The sequence below is a fragment of the Nanorana parkeri genome, unplaced genomic scaffold, assembly GCF_000935625.1.
Source record: "Nanorana parkeri isolate BGI_ZX_2015 unplaced genomic scaffold, ASM93562v1 scaffold718, whole genome shotgun sequence".
In the NCBI taxonomy this organism is placed as follows: domain Eukaryota; kingdom Metazoa; phylum Chordata; class Amphibia; order Anura; family Dicroglossidae; genus Nanorana; species Nanorana parkeri.
In genome coordinates this window covers 804,140-818,244 of record NW_017306986.1, presented here as the reverse complement: position 1 = coordinate 818,244, position 14,105 = coordinate 804,140, and the positions used below count along the sequence as shown (strand labels likewise).

At 40.8% G+C, this 14,105-nt stretch overlaps 1 protein-coding gene across 1 annotated transcript in view; it reads left to right on the top strand.

Annotated features, from left to right (window-relative positions):
• Positions 1–14,105, top strand: part of UHRF2 (ubiquitin like with PHD and ring finger domains 2) — a 76,507-nt gene that overhangs the window by 46,634 nt on the left and 15,768 nt on the right. The window contains exons 5-8 of the mRNA XM_018564058.1: positions 4,284–4,393; positions 6,168–6,354; positions 7,353–7,476; positions 10,735–10,860. Coding sequence (XP_018419560.1) covers positions 4,284–4,393; positions 6,168–6,354; positions 7,353–7,476; positions 10,735–10,860 — 547 coding nt within the window. The remainder of the gene's footprint in view (positions 1–4,283; positions 4,394–6,167; positions 6,355–7,352; positions 7,477–10,734; positions 10,861–14,105) is intronic.

Genomic DNA, 14,105 nt, shown 5'->3' with positions numbered 1-14,105 from the left:
CTGGAAAAGGAAAGGTTTAAGGGGATTTCTTTGAACCTGTTCAGTTCCCAAGGCCAAGAGAGATATTGTCACGTACCTGTCTGGGCAGCTGCTGTTTGGGGTTTGAACCTGGGTCTCTGACGCGGAACTGCACAGACCTAGCCATTCAGCCACTGGAAGGACTTGGTTTTTGCTGCAGGTTTTTGTACTCCACAACTCTCCTTATGGACACGTTGGCTCCACCTGCCAACCAGCTGTAGAAGATCTGCAATTATCTCAGGCTTTAAATACCAGACGATACCTCTGTGTCGTATGCTGGATTTACACTGTGACTCTTGCCTATTTCCTGACTATTCTTTTGCCTGCCGATGTTGTACCTTGCTGCCCGATCGTGTCAAGACCTCTGCCCACCTCCTGGATCCCGACTTTGTACCTCGCTGCCAGACTGTTGCCAACCCTGCCTGCCTAACCACGTCTTCGCCTTATCCTCAGCCTAAGGTCCACTTCAGACTCAGCCTACTACAGGTGCGCTTCAGGCATATGTCCCATTTTATACCTCAAGGTCTTCACACCTTTCTTCTGGTGCAGAAATTTTGCATGGAATCTGCCATGTTGACCATTGCTTCCCTTCATCCCAGATATTTTCTTGCCTAAGTTGAAGTAATTGATTTGCATGCCCCCATTTTATCTGCATGTCCCGATCTTCCCAGCACTTTGTTTTGTTGTGGGCGTAAAACATTTCCAGTTTGTTGCCCTTCCTTTCTGCGTTTCGCACCAAGGGGCGTTTCATCAGGAGGGGAGGGAGGTAGTCCCTTCAGTGTGAGGCCATTCTGGTGTGTATTTTCCATCTTCTCCACTTGGGGTACACATGCCCATGGCCTGGTTGACGTCCATGCCGAGCATTTTTTGACCTCACACTGAAGGAACTACCTCCCTCCCCTCCTGATGAAGTGCCCCTTGGCGCGAAACGCGTTGAGTCCACAAGCTATGCTTCTCTAGCATTGCAAACCAGTTATCACCCCTGTAGGCACTGTTCCTTGCATTCGAGGTTCATCAATTTAACTATTATATATTTTTTGTTGCCATAATGTTGTACCTTATATGTTTAGGTCCATGACCATTTAGTTAAACCTAGTCATATGCTATTTAGGGGGTGATAGGAGGTTTTGTTCCTCTGAGGTGGACGTGTGTTTTTATACCATTCATGCATTTTCATTACTTTTTTATAAATTGCTTGTTTAAATAAATTTTATACTTTTTATATATTTTTGAGACTGAAGTTTATTGGACTTGTTTTTTTCTGGAGCCTCTAAAAACCCCATCTTTCTCTGTCCTTTCTTTATTACCGTTTTCTATAGCCGGAACAGGCGGAATCCGCCCATAAAATCGCGCGTGTACTTCTTCCATTGCCTCAATACTTCGATATTGTCCTCTTTTGCAACTACATCACATGGAACTTTATTTTTTTGGAAAGTTATGGTAACCCTTGTGCATCTTTCTATGACATGGTAGCCACACTACACTAGATTGTCAGACTAGAATTGTGATCTTCCCTCATACATGTTTTGTCGATTTTGTGTATTGTTGTTTTTTATTCTTTTTGAAAAACTAATAAAAACTTTTGACAGTAAAAATCGCACTTGTACTATTTTAAACGACACTTGGTTTTGTACAGCGCGGCACCCGCAATAGTCTTAACAATACACATTGCAATGCATTGTTTTTTATGTCTAGCGCGGTTCCGCACATATTCATATGGCCGAATACGCATGGAAAACCGCTCATGTAGGAATGGAGCCTTAACCCTCCTTCTGTGTTCCACTGTGACTACGTGTGATCTCTACCTGGTTCATTACGCTCTTCAGAAACCTTCCTTTGAGCCCAATAGAAGAGCCAATTAGTCCTTGAACTGCCCTCACTCTTAAGGTTGAATTTCTTTTTGCCATTCATTCAGCAAGATCTGACTTGGAGTTTGTAGCCGTAACTTGTAAAGAACCCTTTCTTGTGCTACTGAAAGACCAGATTCTTTTGAGGCCCAGGACCTCCTTCCTTCCCAAGGTGGTCTCTTCCCATCACTTTAACTAGGACATTGTTCTTTCATTTCTCTGTCCTACTGCAAAACATCCTAAGGAGATCTCCCTCTATTGTTTGGTTGTAGTACACGATTTTCAAGTCTACCTCTTGGCAACAGCGCCCTTTTCACAGTCACTCATTTTTTGTCATTCCTGAGGGTCCCTGTAAGGGACAGCCTGTCTCTCATTCCACTATTGCCAGGTGGATTTGACAACTTATCCCTCAGTCTTATGACTTCATGAGAATGGTTCCCCCTTTCCTTGTGAAAGCCCATTCAACCAGATTGGTTGGTGCTTCTTGGGCTTTTCAAGATCAGGCTTCAAATTTGCAAGATGCTACCTGGCCTTCAGTTCACATGTTTGTCACATGCTACCATATGTGCACTGGGTATATTGTAGCAGTTTAGCTAGAGACAGGAGCTGTGGGGATCACTGGAGAGGTAAGTATTGGTGATTTGTGGGGGTTCTTTTCACTGACACAGTCACTGTCATTTTGCCCTGCATGGGTGCGACAGCCTTTCTAACATGCAGGCAATATGCATTTTAGTGCACTGGACATGTGTGAAAGGAGGGCTTGCTGCTTCCCCTTTTTAGCAATATACTAAAAGTCCCTAAGGGTCCTAACAATCATGATGAAATGCACATCTGTGCAACCAAAACACTAATACATTAGTGAGCAATGTACTAACACTGCAGTGCAGCATAAAAGTCATGTACGTTTTTTTTTGCCTGTGTTGGGGTGCATTGGCTGCATATTCAAAAAAAAACGTGTGCAGTAACACGAGAGCCAACTGAAAAAGTTTGAATTTAGTCTAAATATTTACTATACCTGTAAGGAAGTAGTAGCAACCTAGCACTCAAGATGTTTTGGCACTACAAGTCCCTCAAGGCATTTGTAAGACTTAAAGGAGAACTATGAGATGAGTGATTTCTACTCACCTCATAGTTCTAGCCGACCTGTGACAATGAGACTGTCACAGGTCGGCTCAGTAGATCGGGAGGTGAGCGAACACATACCAGGTTCGCTCACCTCTCGATCCTGTCACGGCTCTCTGCCGTGACAAGGGGAGGGCTGGATTCCCCTCTCCCCGCTCCGATCTGCCAGCGCTGACTGGCGGAACGGACATGGGAAGGGGGTGGGTACAGCTGGCTCTGCCTCTAGATAGGCAGAGCCAGCTGTCCCTCACGCAGCTGGGCGGATCCCGTCATCTACGTCGGGATCCGCTCCGGCTGCGGCGTCTCATTATACCGAAAGCTGTAGCTCGCAGTATACTGAGCTTAGGGTGACGGGAGGACGCTAGTTTGTGTCCTCCCGTTACCCTAAGGAGAACTATGGGGAAAAACACTGACCCCATAGTTCTACTTTAACAGCCACAGGCATGACTCCCAGAGGCATAATAGATTTGTAGTTTCACTGCAGCTGGAGTGCCAAGGTTGCCAACCAAGGAGGTAAATCTCTCCTAATACATATTACAGCGTTGCCGTCTTTCGGTTCAATCCTAATCTCCTCCCTACGTATGTTACGTCTATAGGACACGTGACTTCATTAGGGGTAAGAAATTGGGAGAACTGAACACCTTATAACTAATTTTGTCTACCATGCAAGTCTCGGGGGAGGAAAATGCCTTTCCCTGAGATCTCGTGAGATTTCCCAGCAATGCTCTGCTGATAAGGCAATCCCAGTGTGCATTGCTTTGGCAAACTGAAGTCATTTTGCCCTTTCAGAGCAGGAAGTGAATGCTCTGCAAGTGTAAGTGTTTTAAAATTACAGCATTAATCATACATAGAGGGGGTGCAATGGTCGAATTTGATTTTTGAGTGTAAGGGTCCGCTTTAAGACCTTTTAATATTTATATCAATAAAACAATAAACATGAATTTTATAAAGTTATCTTTTTATCTTTTCTAAATCGTGTCTCTAAGTTGGACAGGAGCAGTAAAAGAATTAAGTGTCCCCAGAAAAAGTATTTTAAGTATATTATTGTGTGACAGATTGTGATTTAATAGATGGTGCTATAGTGCTGTAAAAGTGTATATGTCGGCTGCCAGAAATTAGCCTAAAAATTTAAAATGTTCGAAGTCTTTATTGTTGTCCGCTGTTGCACTTTTATCGTGACCCAATAAACTTATTTAACGTGTGTGTGTGTATGTATGTATGCATATGTGTATATATATAAAAAAAAAATGTTTTAACACACACAGTGATCAAATTGCTTTTTTTTTCATGTTTCAGTGGTCCGGAAGATGCTATAAATGATTGTAAGATTGTTTTTTCTGAGGAAATCTACAAGATAGAAAAGCCTGGGGCATACCCTCTGTCATCTGGAGATGGAGATTTTAGGAGTAAGTGTTTTTTTTCTGTAACTGAGACGCGATATATAAAATATGTGGCCTTGCTTATATGCTGAATGTGAGACATTCTGTAAAAATCCTCAAGCTCAAGGCTAAACTTCTTAGTATTATTTATTCTTACTGTACTTCAGGCATTGTATATACCTTTTTTGGACCTATTAAATTTTTCTTTATGAAACAGTTGCAATTGTGGGCCTAGCAATGATCAGATGGAGAGAAAGAGAGCCGGTCTATGTCTGCTAAGGTTTTCTTATTAGATAGCCATTTCATTTCTCAGTCAGCAGAATGATTAGACAAGGCATTTTATCATGGTAATGGTGCAACTTTGCAAGAACACAGGTATTATCAGTTGGGCTATGGGGCTGTTAAAGTATATGTAAAAGAAAGTATTTATTATTTTTGGTTTTGACTAGTGTATGGAAAGGTAAGAAATTCTGTCAGGTTTTTATTGCTGGATGTGTCCCCTTCGAGGCGATTAACACCTCTATTGGCCTAGTGACCATGGTCACGAAGACAGAAGATTATTATTATTTTTATTTAGGATTTATATTGCACCAACAGTTTGCACAGCTCTGTACAATATAAGGAAGATATTAACGTTACAATACAATTCAAAACAAGTTGGTTAGGAGGGCCCTGCCCGTGAGAGCTTACAATCTAAAAGGGAAGGGTAAGTAATAGAAAAGGTGGTAGCTGTGTGGGGATGAATTGTTTGAGAATGTAATAGTTCAGTTATTAGAAAGAGGTGGGATAGGCGTCCCAGCAGATATAAGTTTTCAGGGATCACCTGAAGGCAAATTAAGTAGGAGATAGCTGGACAGGTTGGTTTAGGGAGTTCCAAAGGATGGAAGAGACTCTGGAGAAGTCCTGGAGGCAGGCATTGGAGGAGTTGATGAGTGAGCTAGAGAGCAGAAGGTCTTAGGATGAGCAGAGAGGATGCTTGGGGTGATACTTTGAAACAAGGTTGGAGATATAGTCCGGGGCTGAGTTGTGGATTGATTTTTAGAATGTTGTTAATTGTTTACATTTTATTCTTTGGGGTGATTAGAAGCCAGTGGAGGGAAATCTAAAAATGTAATAGTTTTCACCAAAACAAAAGGTCAGGAGAAATTGAGATTTTGTTGCAAATCATCAGGCTGTAGTTTAGAGCCCAACTCCAGGAAAACTTTCTTAGTTTTGTATAAAGTTAAACATCAATCACCTTTTTATTTGCTGTCTATGTCCCAATTTAGTAGAGTTTTCCTCTTTAATGGGTGTCAGAAAGAAACGAAAATAAGTGGAAATCTCCCCAACTGCGGCCCAAGACCGTAACAAAATGTAAAACTGGGTATACAATGTTAGAATTTTGTGTAAACGTTCATACATAAAATCTTGTCAGAATGTTCGATATTGCCATCAGAAACTGGACAAATGTTGTTCAAAATTTAGTTTGATTCTACTGGTGTATGGCCAGTTTAAGTGTTAGTGTTAAAATTGCTGTCAAAAATGTTGTTGTTGTCTGTGTCCCACTAAAAAGATTTTCTTTCACTTCCTGTCCAGCTAACTGATGTTAGAGGGAACAGGAAGCGAGGAGAAAACATCTTGAGAGACAGACAGCATTTAAAACCTGCCCGAGTTTCTAATCCTTCTCTATTTTATCGCAACATTAAAAAAAAAAAAAGGTTTTAGCACAGGTTTAATTTATAGATTTTATAGAACATTCTAAATGGTGCTCCATTTCTTGTTTGGCCAAGTAACAAATCCTGACGACACTTTGATTTTACAGGGAAGAGTGGCCCTGAATGCAAGTACTGCAAAGCAGACCCAGAAGTGGAATGCAGATTCTGTTCCTGTTATGTGTGTGGAGGGAAGCATGAGGCTCACATGCAGCTTCTCTGTGATGAGTGCAACATGGCCTACCACATTTACTGCCTAAACCCACCGCTGTCAAAGATCCCCGAGGATGAAGACTGGTATGTATTTTCCAAATAATCATTTCCAGCGACAATCTCACACTTGGGCCTGGAATGCCGCATGTTTAAACATTGCTGTGTCCTCCGGCTGCTGCCTTCTTCCAGGTTCCGTCCCTTGCGAGCGGCCGCGTCGCAGGGGGGCCTAGCCGGCGGGAATTTTGAAACTTAAAGAAATAAATAAAACCCGAAAAAAAGATAGAAAAAAAAAATCATACTGCCATGGAGGTATAAAAACAAGCGTCGAACTCGTGTATTACTGAACGAAAAAACGCGCCTATAGTATGCCCAGGTCTGAACCCAGCCTAAGTGTACCACTTTAGCAGCAAAATCTATTCAGAAGCCGGCAACTATAATAAATCTACTACTGCTTTTCTGTGGTTTTCATTGTAGTACATTTCATCTGCAGTTACTTATAATGTACATGACCCGCAGCCAATGTACCAAACAAGCTCCTGCAGCAAGGTATATCTACAACTTAAATCGGGTTTATTTTCTGCATTTTGTACACAAGGTTGATGAGTATTAGCAGCTGGGTTTACCTAGGAATAGGTCAGTGTGCAGCCTGCAGGAGCTTTCATTCCACACTATTTTGTTTCTGTATTGGGTGCACTTGGTCATTAACATGCATTCCATGCAATCCGATATTGGCCAAAATTGTAACCCTACTGATAACCACCTTCACGGATGAAGCCCTGCTGCCAATGATGGATAACCTCCTGTAGACATCCATTTAATTCTGTGTCAGGTGCATTTATAATAAAGTATCATGAGAAGAAGAAGCTGTGTGCTGGCATTTGTTTTCACCCTATAGACAGTCCTTTTTTTTTTTATATGATCCCACCAGCTAACAAGCATGTCCTTACTGGGGGTACCTTTTTACTTTCTAATGAATTGCAGTTGTTTCAAGTTGATAAGGTAGTGTCATGAATAGAATGTAGTGTTGATGAAAGTAACCTTGTGTGCTTACTCACAGAACGTACATTATGTTCTTTCTTTAGGTATTGTCCTTCCTGTAAAAATGACTCAACGGAGGTGGTGAAAGCTGGTGAAAAATTGAAACAAAGCAAAAAGAAGGCAAAGATGCCCTCTGCTAGCACTGAGAGTCAGAGAGACTGGGGCAAGGTATAGTATGAGTTGCATGATGTATTTTGTTTGCATCTCCATGCAAAAATGTCAAATGTAGTAGTGACATTGTCAATGTGCCTAGCAGAGCTGTGGAGGGACCCAGCAGGCCCAACCCACTGCAGGGTGCCTGCAGAAAATAACAGAAGGGGACAGATACAAGACCAGCTCCCCTTCATAAAGGAAGTGAACAGCAGTGACTGGTCTTTATTACAGGAAGCTCCTGCACAGAGGCAAAGTTTCACACTGGATTACTGTAAACATCTAGATGAAATGCACAAAGCACACATCTTCAAATAAGAATATACATGGATCGTGTATTTTAAACAATATTTGCTTATCCTGAACTTCAGCTTTAAACAGATTGCCCCTGGTCTTTGGGAAGTACACAGAGTATGCCCAATGTACTTCCTTTAACCCCTTCATGACTGAGCTAGTTTTTTTCTATTTGCATGTAACGGCTTCATTCTTTCATTAATGAAAGGAAGAAGCTTTTACAAAAAGCTTAATTATTTCATTAATTAATGCCTCAATACTGAGACATTAATGAATGACTGTTAAATGCTGAGAATCAGCAGTTACCGGCATTACAAAGCCTGATATAACTCGTCACGTACAGTGTACGTGGCCAGTCATATAGGCACAAAGTGACAAGACGTACACTGTACGTCTCCCGTCACGAAGGGGTTAAAGAATGTCATGCTTTACTGCTAACCACTAAAGTACAAATCTCCCCCCTTTCTAAAACCCTCAAACTGTATGATTTTTTTGTTTTTTAAATACCTGTTTATGCGTTTTACATATATTGGGCAACTGCAAATTATTTTTTTTCCTATGTAAAGGTAGTAATAAAATAGCTAATTGCTGTAAATATTTGACAGTGTGTCTTAAACTTGTCATGGCTGTCACCACAGAATGCAGTTTACATGAAATGCATTATTCATATTAGTAACACCACGTTGCAGTTTGTCCATGTCCAGATACATAATGTAAGCACACTGTTCCATGTACTTTATCTTAAAATCCCTAGCTACTGCAGGGAGATTTAAATAACGCTTCTATTTCCATAGCCAGGGGATTAAATAGATTGTGATGTTGTAACCATTCCAAGATGGCTAGTCACATGTTCTAACATTCCCATAGCTTACCTCAGAAATATGTCTTTCTTTTTAAAAAAAACTTTGTGTCAGCAGAGTGGGTAGTAACATAAAACAAATGTGCTCAGTCCATTGTAATGCTTAAAAAGCATTAGGTAATATTCATCGTATTTGTTTTTGTTTTTTTTAATAGCGGGAAATGCTGATATTTGAAAACAGGCAGCGATGCCCGTTAATATACAAGCGGGCGGATCGCTTGCATGAGGTCCCGGGATGTGCCCCACCCCCTCCACGGCTCCCCCCCTCCCGCTGTCACGCTGGTCCCGGGCTCCGCTGTGCACGGTGCGAGCCTGGGATCAGCATGTCGCCTCTGTCACAGGGGATCAGAAGGAGGTCGGTACACAGCCTCCCTCCGGTCCCCTCTCCGCTGCCAGAATGCGGAACTGATGTATATTACACTTCCGCATTCTCGTGTCACTATCCAGCTTCAGATGCTGGAGAGAAGCTGATGAAGCAGATCTCTGCTTCATCAGCTTCTTCAGGGGGGTCATAGGTGACATTAGGGGTCTTGGAGACCCCTGATGTCTCCATAAAGAGGACCTGTCACATATTTTGCATACGTGCGAAAATGGCGCTTTCGCCCATTACATCGCACATGTTACATATCGTCGCGAATGTCGGAATGAGAGCAATAGTTCTATGGCCATCAATAACTGATAACACTAAACTGATGAGCTGTAAAAGCTTTTAAAGCGTCGCCTATGGTCAATTTTGGGTATGGTAGTTTTTTGCGATTTTCACGGGTGCGCACAATTTTAAAGCTTGACATGTTTGGTGTCTATTTACCCGACGTGACCCCGTCTTTTATATTTACCAAAAATATGGGTAATAATCATTGTTTCCTAATATAATGGAAAACAAAACTTTTTTTCCCCAAAATTTTCAATAATTTTTCCTTAATATAGTTAAAAATAAAAACCCCAGTGGTGATTAAATACCACCAATAGAAAGCTCTATTTGTCCCCAAAAACTGGTATAAAATTCATTTCAGTACAGCGTTGCATGACGGAATAAATGTCAATCAAAGTACTGCAGCGCTGAACACTGAAAAATGGTCTGGACAGGAAGGGGGTCTGAACACCTGGTCTTGAAGTGGTTAAATATTCTTAGATGGATTATGATACCTGCTCAGTGTTTGCTACCACTGTGGTTGGAGTGAAATGGGCCCGGGGGCCCTGTATGATGTCATCATACACAAATTTTGGAGGGGCAATGCTCCTATGTGGTCTTCTGGAACTGAGGTTAGTTGTATTCCAGTAAACCTGAGAACAAAGCAAGATCATTGTCAAATCTGATACGCTCTTCCAAGAGGATTCACTGTGTTTTATTTAATTGTAGACTGTGTGAGCTGTATAGCAGTAAATGCAGGAAGTCTTTAGAATGAGTTCAGTGTGAAACGGTAAGCTAAGAAAGGCAGTTGCTGTGTAAACTGTTCCAGTGTAATTAGAAAGTCCAAGAGCCTGTTATTGTTCAGATTAATTTCATACATCCTGTGGAGATCAGAGCTCAGTGTCTCATATTTGCAATTTAATTACAGGTTTCTTTTAATTCAGCTTTGGTCAGATGGCAAGTGCTCCATATTTAAAAACAGTTCTGCAGGTCTTTTTATGGTGGTGGCACATGAGGCGAATTTGTTTTAAAGGATTGCCTGTGTGAGTAATGATGAGCAGCTCTCTTACTGGCTTGATAAACTAAAGGGTTATTCTCTTGGTAGCTGCAAAGGGATATATTCATTGATGTGAAGATGCTGCTTGTAGAGTTCAGATTATAACAGTGGCTGACCTATTGGGCCCACCAGTTTATATAATATGGTACTAGTTGAAACTGAGTCCTTGAAATTTAGGTAGGCACTATAAATAGTTATATACATTTTCTTTTATGGATTTGTCATTCATGAGCCCTAGTTTTTACATATATAATTTGATAGGAACCTTTTTGTATGAACCAAGATCCTTTTGCTTATTTGTTCTAAAACTCACCTTGCAGGGGCCCATTGCCAAAAACAGTTTAGGCCCCAATATAGCCTTTTATCCACCACTGATAAATGTTTGCTTACTGTCATTACTATATGCCAACTGTTCCTTTCTGTCCTCCTTTGAAGGGAATGGCCTGTGTTGGACGCACTAAGGAGTGCACCATTGTCCCTTCAAACCATTATGGTCCCATCCCTGGTGTTCCTGTTGGGGCATTATGGAAGTTCCGAGTGCAGGTATGTGCTGCATGGGCTGTTAGTTTATAGCTATGTATTATCTTAACATGTATACATATTCCTCAGCTAGTCAAGTATGAACAGACTGTTTACATTAACATTTATATAAGCACAGAAGACTTTCTCTTACTGGAAATGACTATTCGTTATATACAAAAATGTTGGTAGCAGAGAACACCGACACATTGCACTTAAATTACATAAATTGTGTTCTGGTGATTTACACTAATGACAAATCTGTTTTTGAATCATTTTCTAATACGACTGTAGCACAGCGATGAAGGACTAAAGTGTACCTGTCATGGGCTGACATTGGAACAAGATGTTAGGAAAATCACCAAAATGAGGAAAATTTCTTAGACACTGTAACCTATTGTGAACGGTTTCCCTTTTGGACAATTTTTGATTTATTCCTGCTTTGGTGGCAACTATAATGTTTTTCCTTTCCTATAATTTTCTGTCCTGTTGACAGTGGTTACTAGGACAGATAGAGAGTGTGAATTTTCAGCAACAAAAACCTGACATGGGTCTTAACACCTCATCACTCAAAATGGTTTGTCTTCAGATACACTTTAAAAATGCAAAATAAATATGGGGCTGCAATAACTGACCATGAACACACATACCGCAAATAAAAACCCAGGCATTGCCCTTTTTAACAGGTGCCTTACAGTGAGTAGGCTTGTTGTTATAGAATACTATTGTTTATTACGGTTGCCAACTTATCCATTTGACCACTTCAGAACTGCTGTACATATATAAACACAGTTCTGAAGGGTTATATCAAGATCACTGCTGCTGCAGCAGCTGTGATCTTGGAATCAATCTCTTCAGCCCATGCCCTGCTTTCACATACAAGTGTTTGGGCAGCTGTAGAACCGCCAGATCACTTATGTGTAGCTGAGGTGTGTGGCTGCAGGGCCAGCAGGTGGGTGTCTTTGCCTGGATCAGAGGGAAATCAGCACTCTTCTAGTGTCTGATCTCAGTTTCGACCACTGAAACCAGAAGCAACAATGATTTTGTCACTTCGGGTTTCAGCCTGTCAAATCCCTGGCTGCTGTGGCCGGAGAAGAAGCTGGTGAGGGACGATCTGTACTTCAAGTTCTTTGGGGTCCATAGGTGACATTAGGGGTCTGATAGACCCCTGATGTTTTCATAAAGAGCACATCTTGCTTCGTCTATTCTATCACATAGGTGGCGTGATAGCAGTAAAGTTAAGTGGGAAAAAAGGTTTAAAGTTTTATACATTTTATAACACGCGTCCGGTGTGCCTACACATGAAAATGATGATTGTGCCACACATGTTGCATATCGGATGAAACGAAGGAGTTAGAACAATAATTGTTGTGCCGTCACTCGCTGTTAACTCTAAAATGATTAGCGGTAAAGAATCACCTATGGGCAATTTTTGGTACTGTAGTTTTCTGCCATTTCGCAGGTGCACGCAATTTTAAGGTCTGACATGTTTGGCATCTATTCACCTGATACAACCCCATCTTTTGTATTTTACCAAAATGGTTATTAAAATTCATTTTAGTGTGTTGTGTTTTAAAAATATGGATTTAATACACATTTGTGCATATATTGGGCAACACAAAAAATTGCGACCTAGCATTTTTCTTTTATTCTACAGGCCCTCTGCTCTCAGAAAATATATAATTGTTTTAGGGTTTTGGGTAGTTTATCCAAAAGTTTTTTTGTTTTTTTTTATCATTAGCCGACAAAAATTAAGAAATTGCTCCGGATGGGAAGTAGTTAATAACTAACATATCTTTTACAGGTTACAAGGTTAATATGATTAAGTCAGTGTGTAGTTCAGACGTTTTAGTTTTTAGAATGTAGCATTGGTAACCCTGCTGCACAAATCTTCTCGCTGAATAAGAAAAGGTGCTCTCTTTGAAATGAGGATTTTATAAATTAGATTGCAAATTGCATCGAACTCCCTGCCCCCAAAACCCTTTGCTGGAGTTCTCCTTACATGTGAAAGGAATTGTAAGGAGAGTAACTACATCATGCAACACAATGCACTTGCCTTTTCCCTGGTTTACCATAGTGTATTGAGACATTAGCAGGATCTGTAAGAAGCCGTATATAATCATATACATATATTGCTGGAGCAATCGGGAAGAATTTGTGATCCACAGATATATTCTGCCAAATGTCAGGCACCTAATAATAAAATCTTATGGAAAGTCTAATCTGAAACCCTGCCTGGAGCCAGCCAAGGGTGTAATTAAAGAAAAGGTGGATAACCGAGAGGCTGAAATTCATATGAATGTGGGTGCACTAGACAGATAAAAGGGACATTTTTCATATGTGGGTCAGCTTTTGGGATTCCAGTAGATTCATTAATAATAACTTCCCTGCAACAGAATTAACATTAGCTGCTGCTATAAGAAATATTAGAAGTGGGCTCCCCTTTTATCAAAATGCACAGTCCGATTGGGGCTCAAAGCAGCTGCACCTGTCACATATGTGGCTACAATGTGCTCTTCTCATTAGAGCTGTTATCACTGCTGATTTGGCATAGTTGATTCCATTATGATATTTTATTATTGCAAGTTTATAGGTAGGTTGAGCAGCATTTTGTCGGTTTAACTGTTGTTGCTCTTCTACCTCTACGGCATGCACTGACCTAAATAAAAGGTGTAAATCTAACCTGTATGTAAACATTATTATTTTAAAAATGAATAGCAAAATTGTAAGACATTCATTTGGATGTTCCAATGTGCACAGCAAAAGCATTTTTAAAACCCATCTCCAGGCAAAAATTAACACCCTCTCCACAGCTTCCTTCTCCTGTACCCACCTATCCAGTACATAATTTTTTTTCCCCTTGTGTAGCCAGTTTTACCCACCTAAGTCCATGGTCCAGGTCCCTTGCAGACACCGTTTCCTGTTTCGGGGGACCAGTAATAAGGCACTAAAGATATGCCCATGATGACCAGTCCCCTAAAGCCAACTTCATCGTTCAGACTCCTTTCTTAGAGAAATGCCAATGGACAGCCAATAAGAAGTGTCTTCATCACATAGAAAGTGATATGGAAACCTGAAGGAGACCCCAACTTCTTTAAACACAAAAAAGAGAGAAGCCTCGGCCTAGAATGGTGCATTAGGTGAGTAAAAAGTGCATTCAGGTAGGTTTTGTTTCTATGCAGGAAATAGAGCCTGGAAATGAGCTTTAAACCTTCAAAAATTAATAATAAAAATATATATAATGCCAATCAATCAGGACAGCCCAGAAATAAATTACTTAACCACAT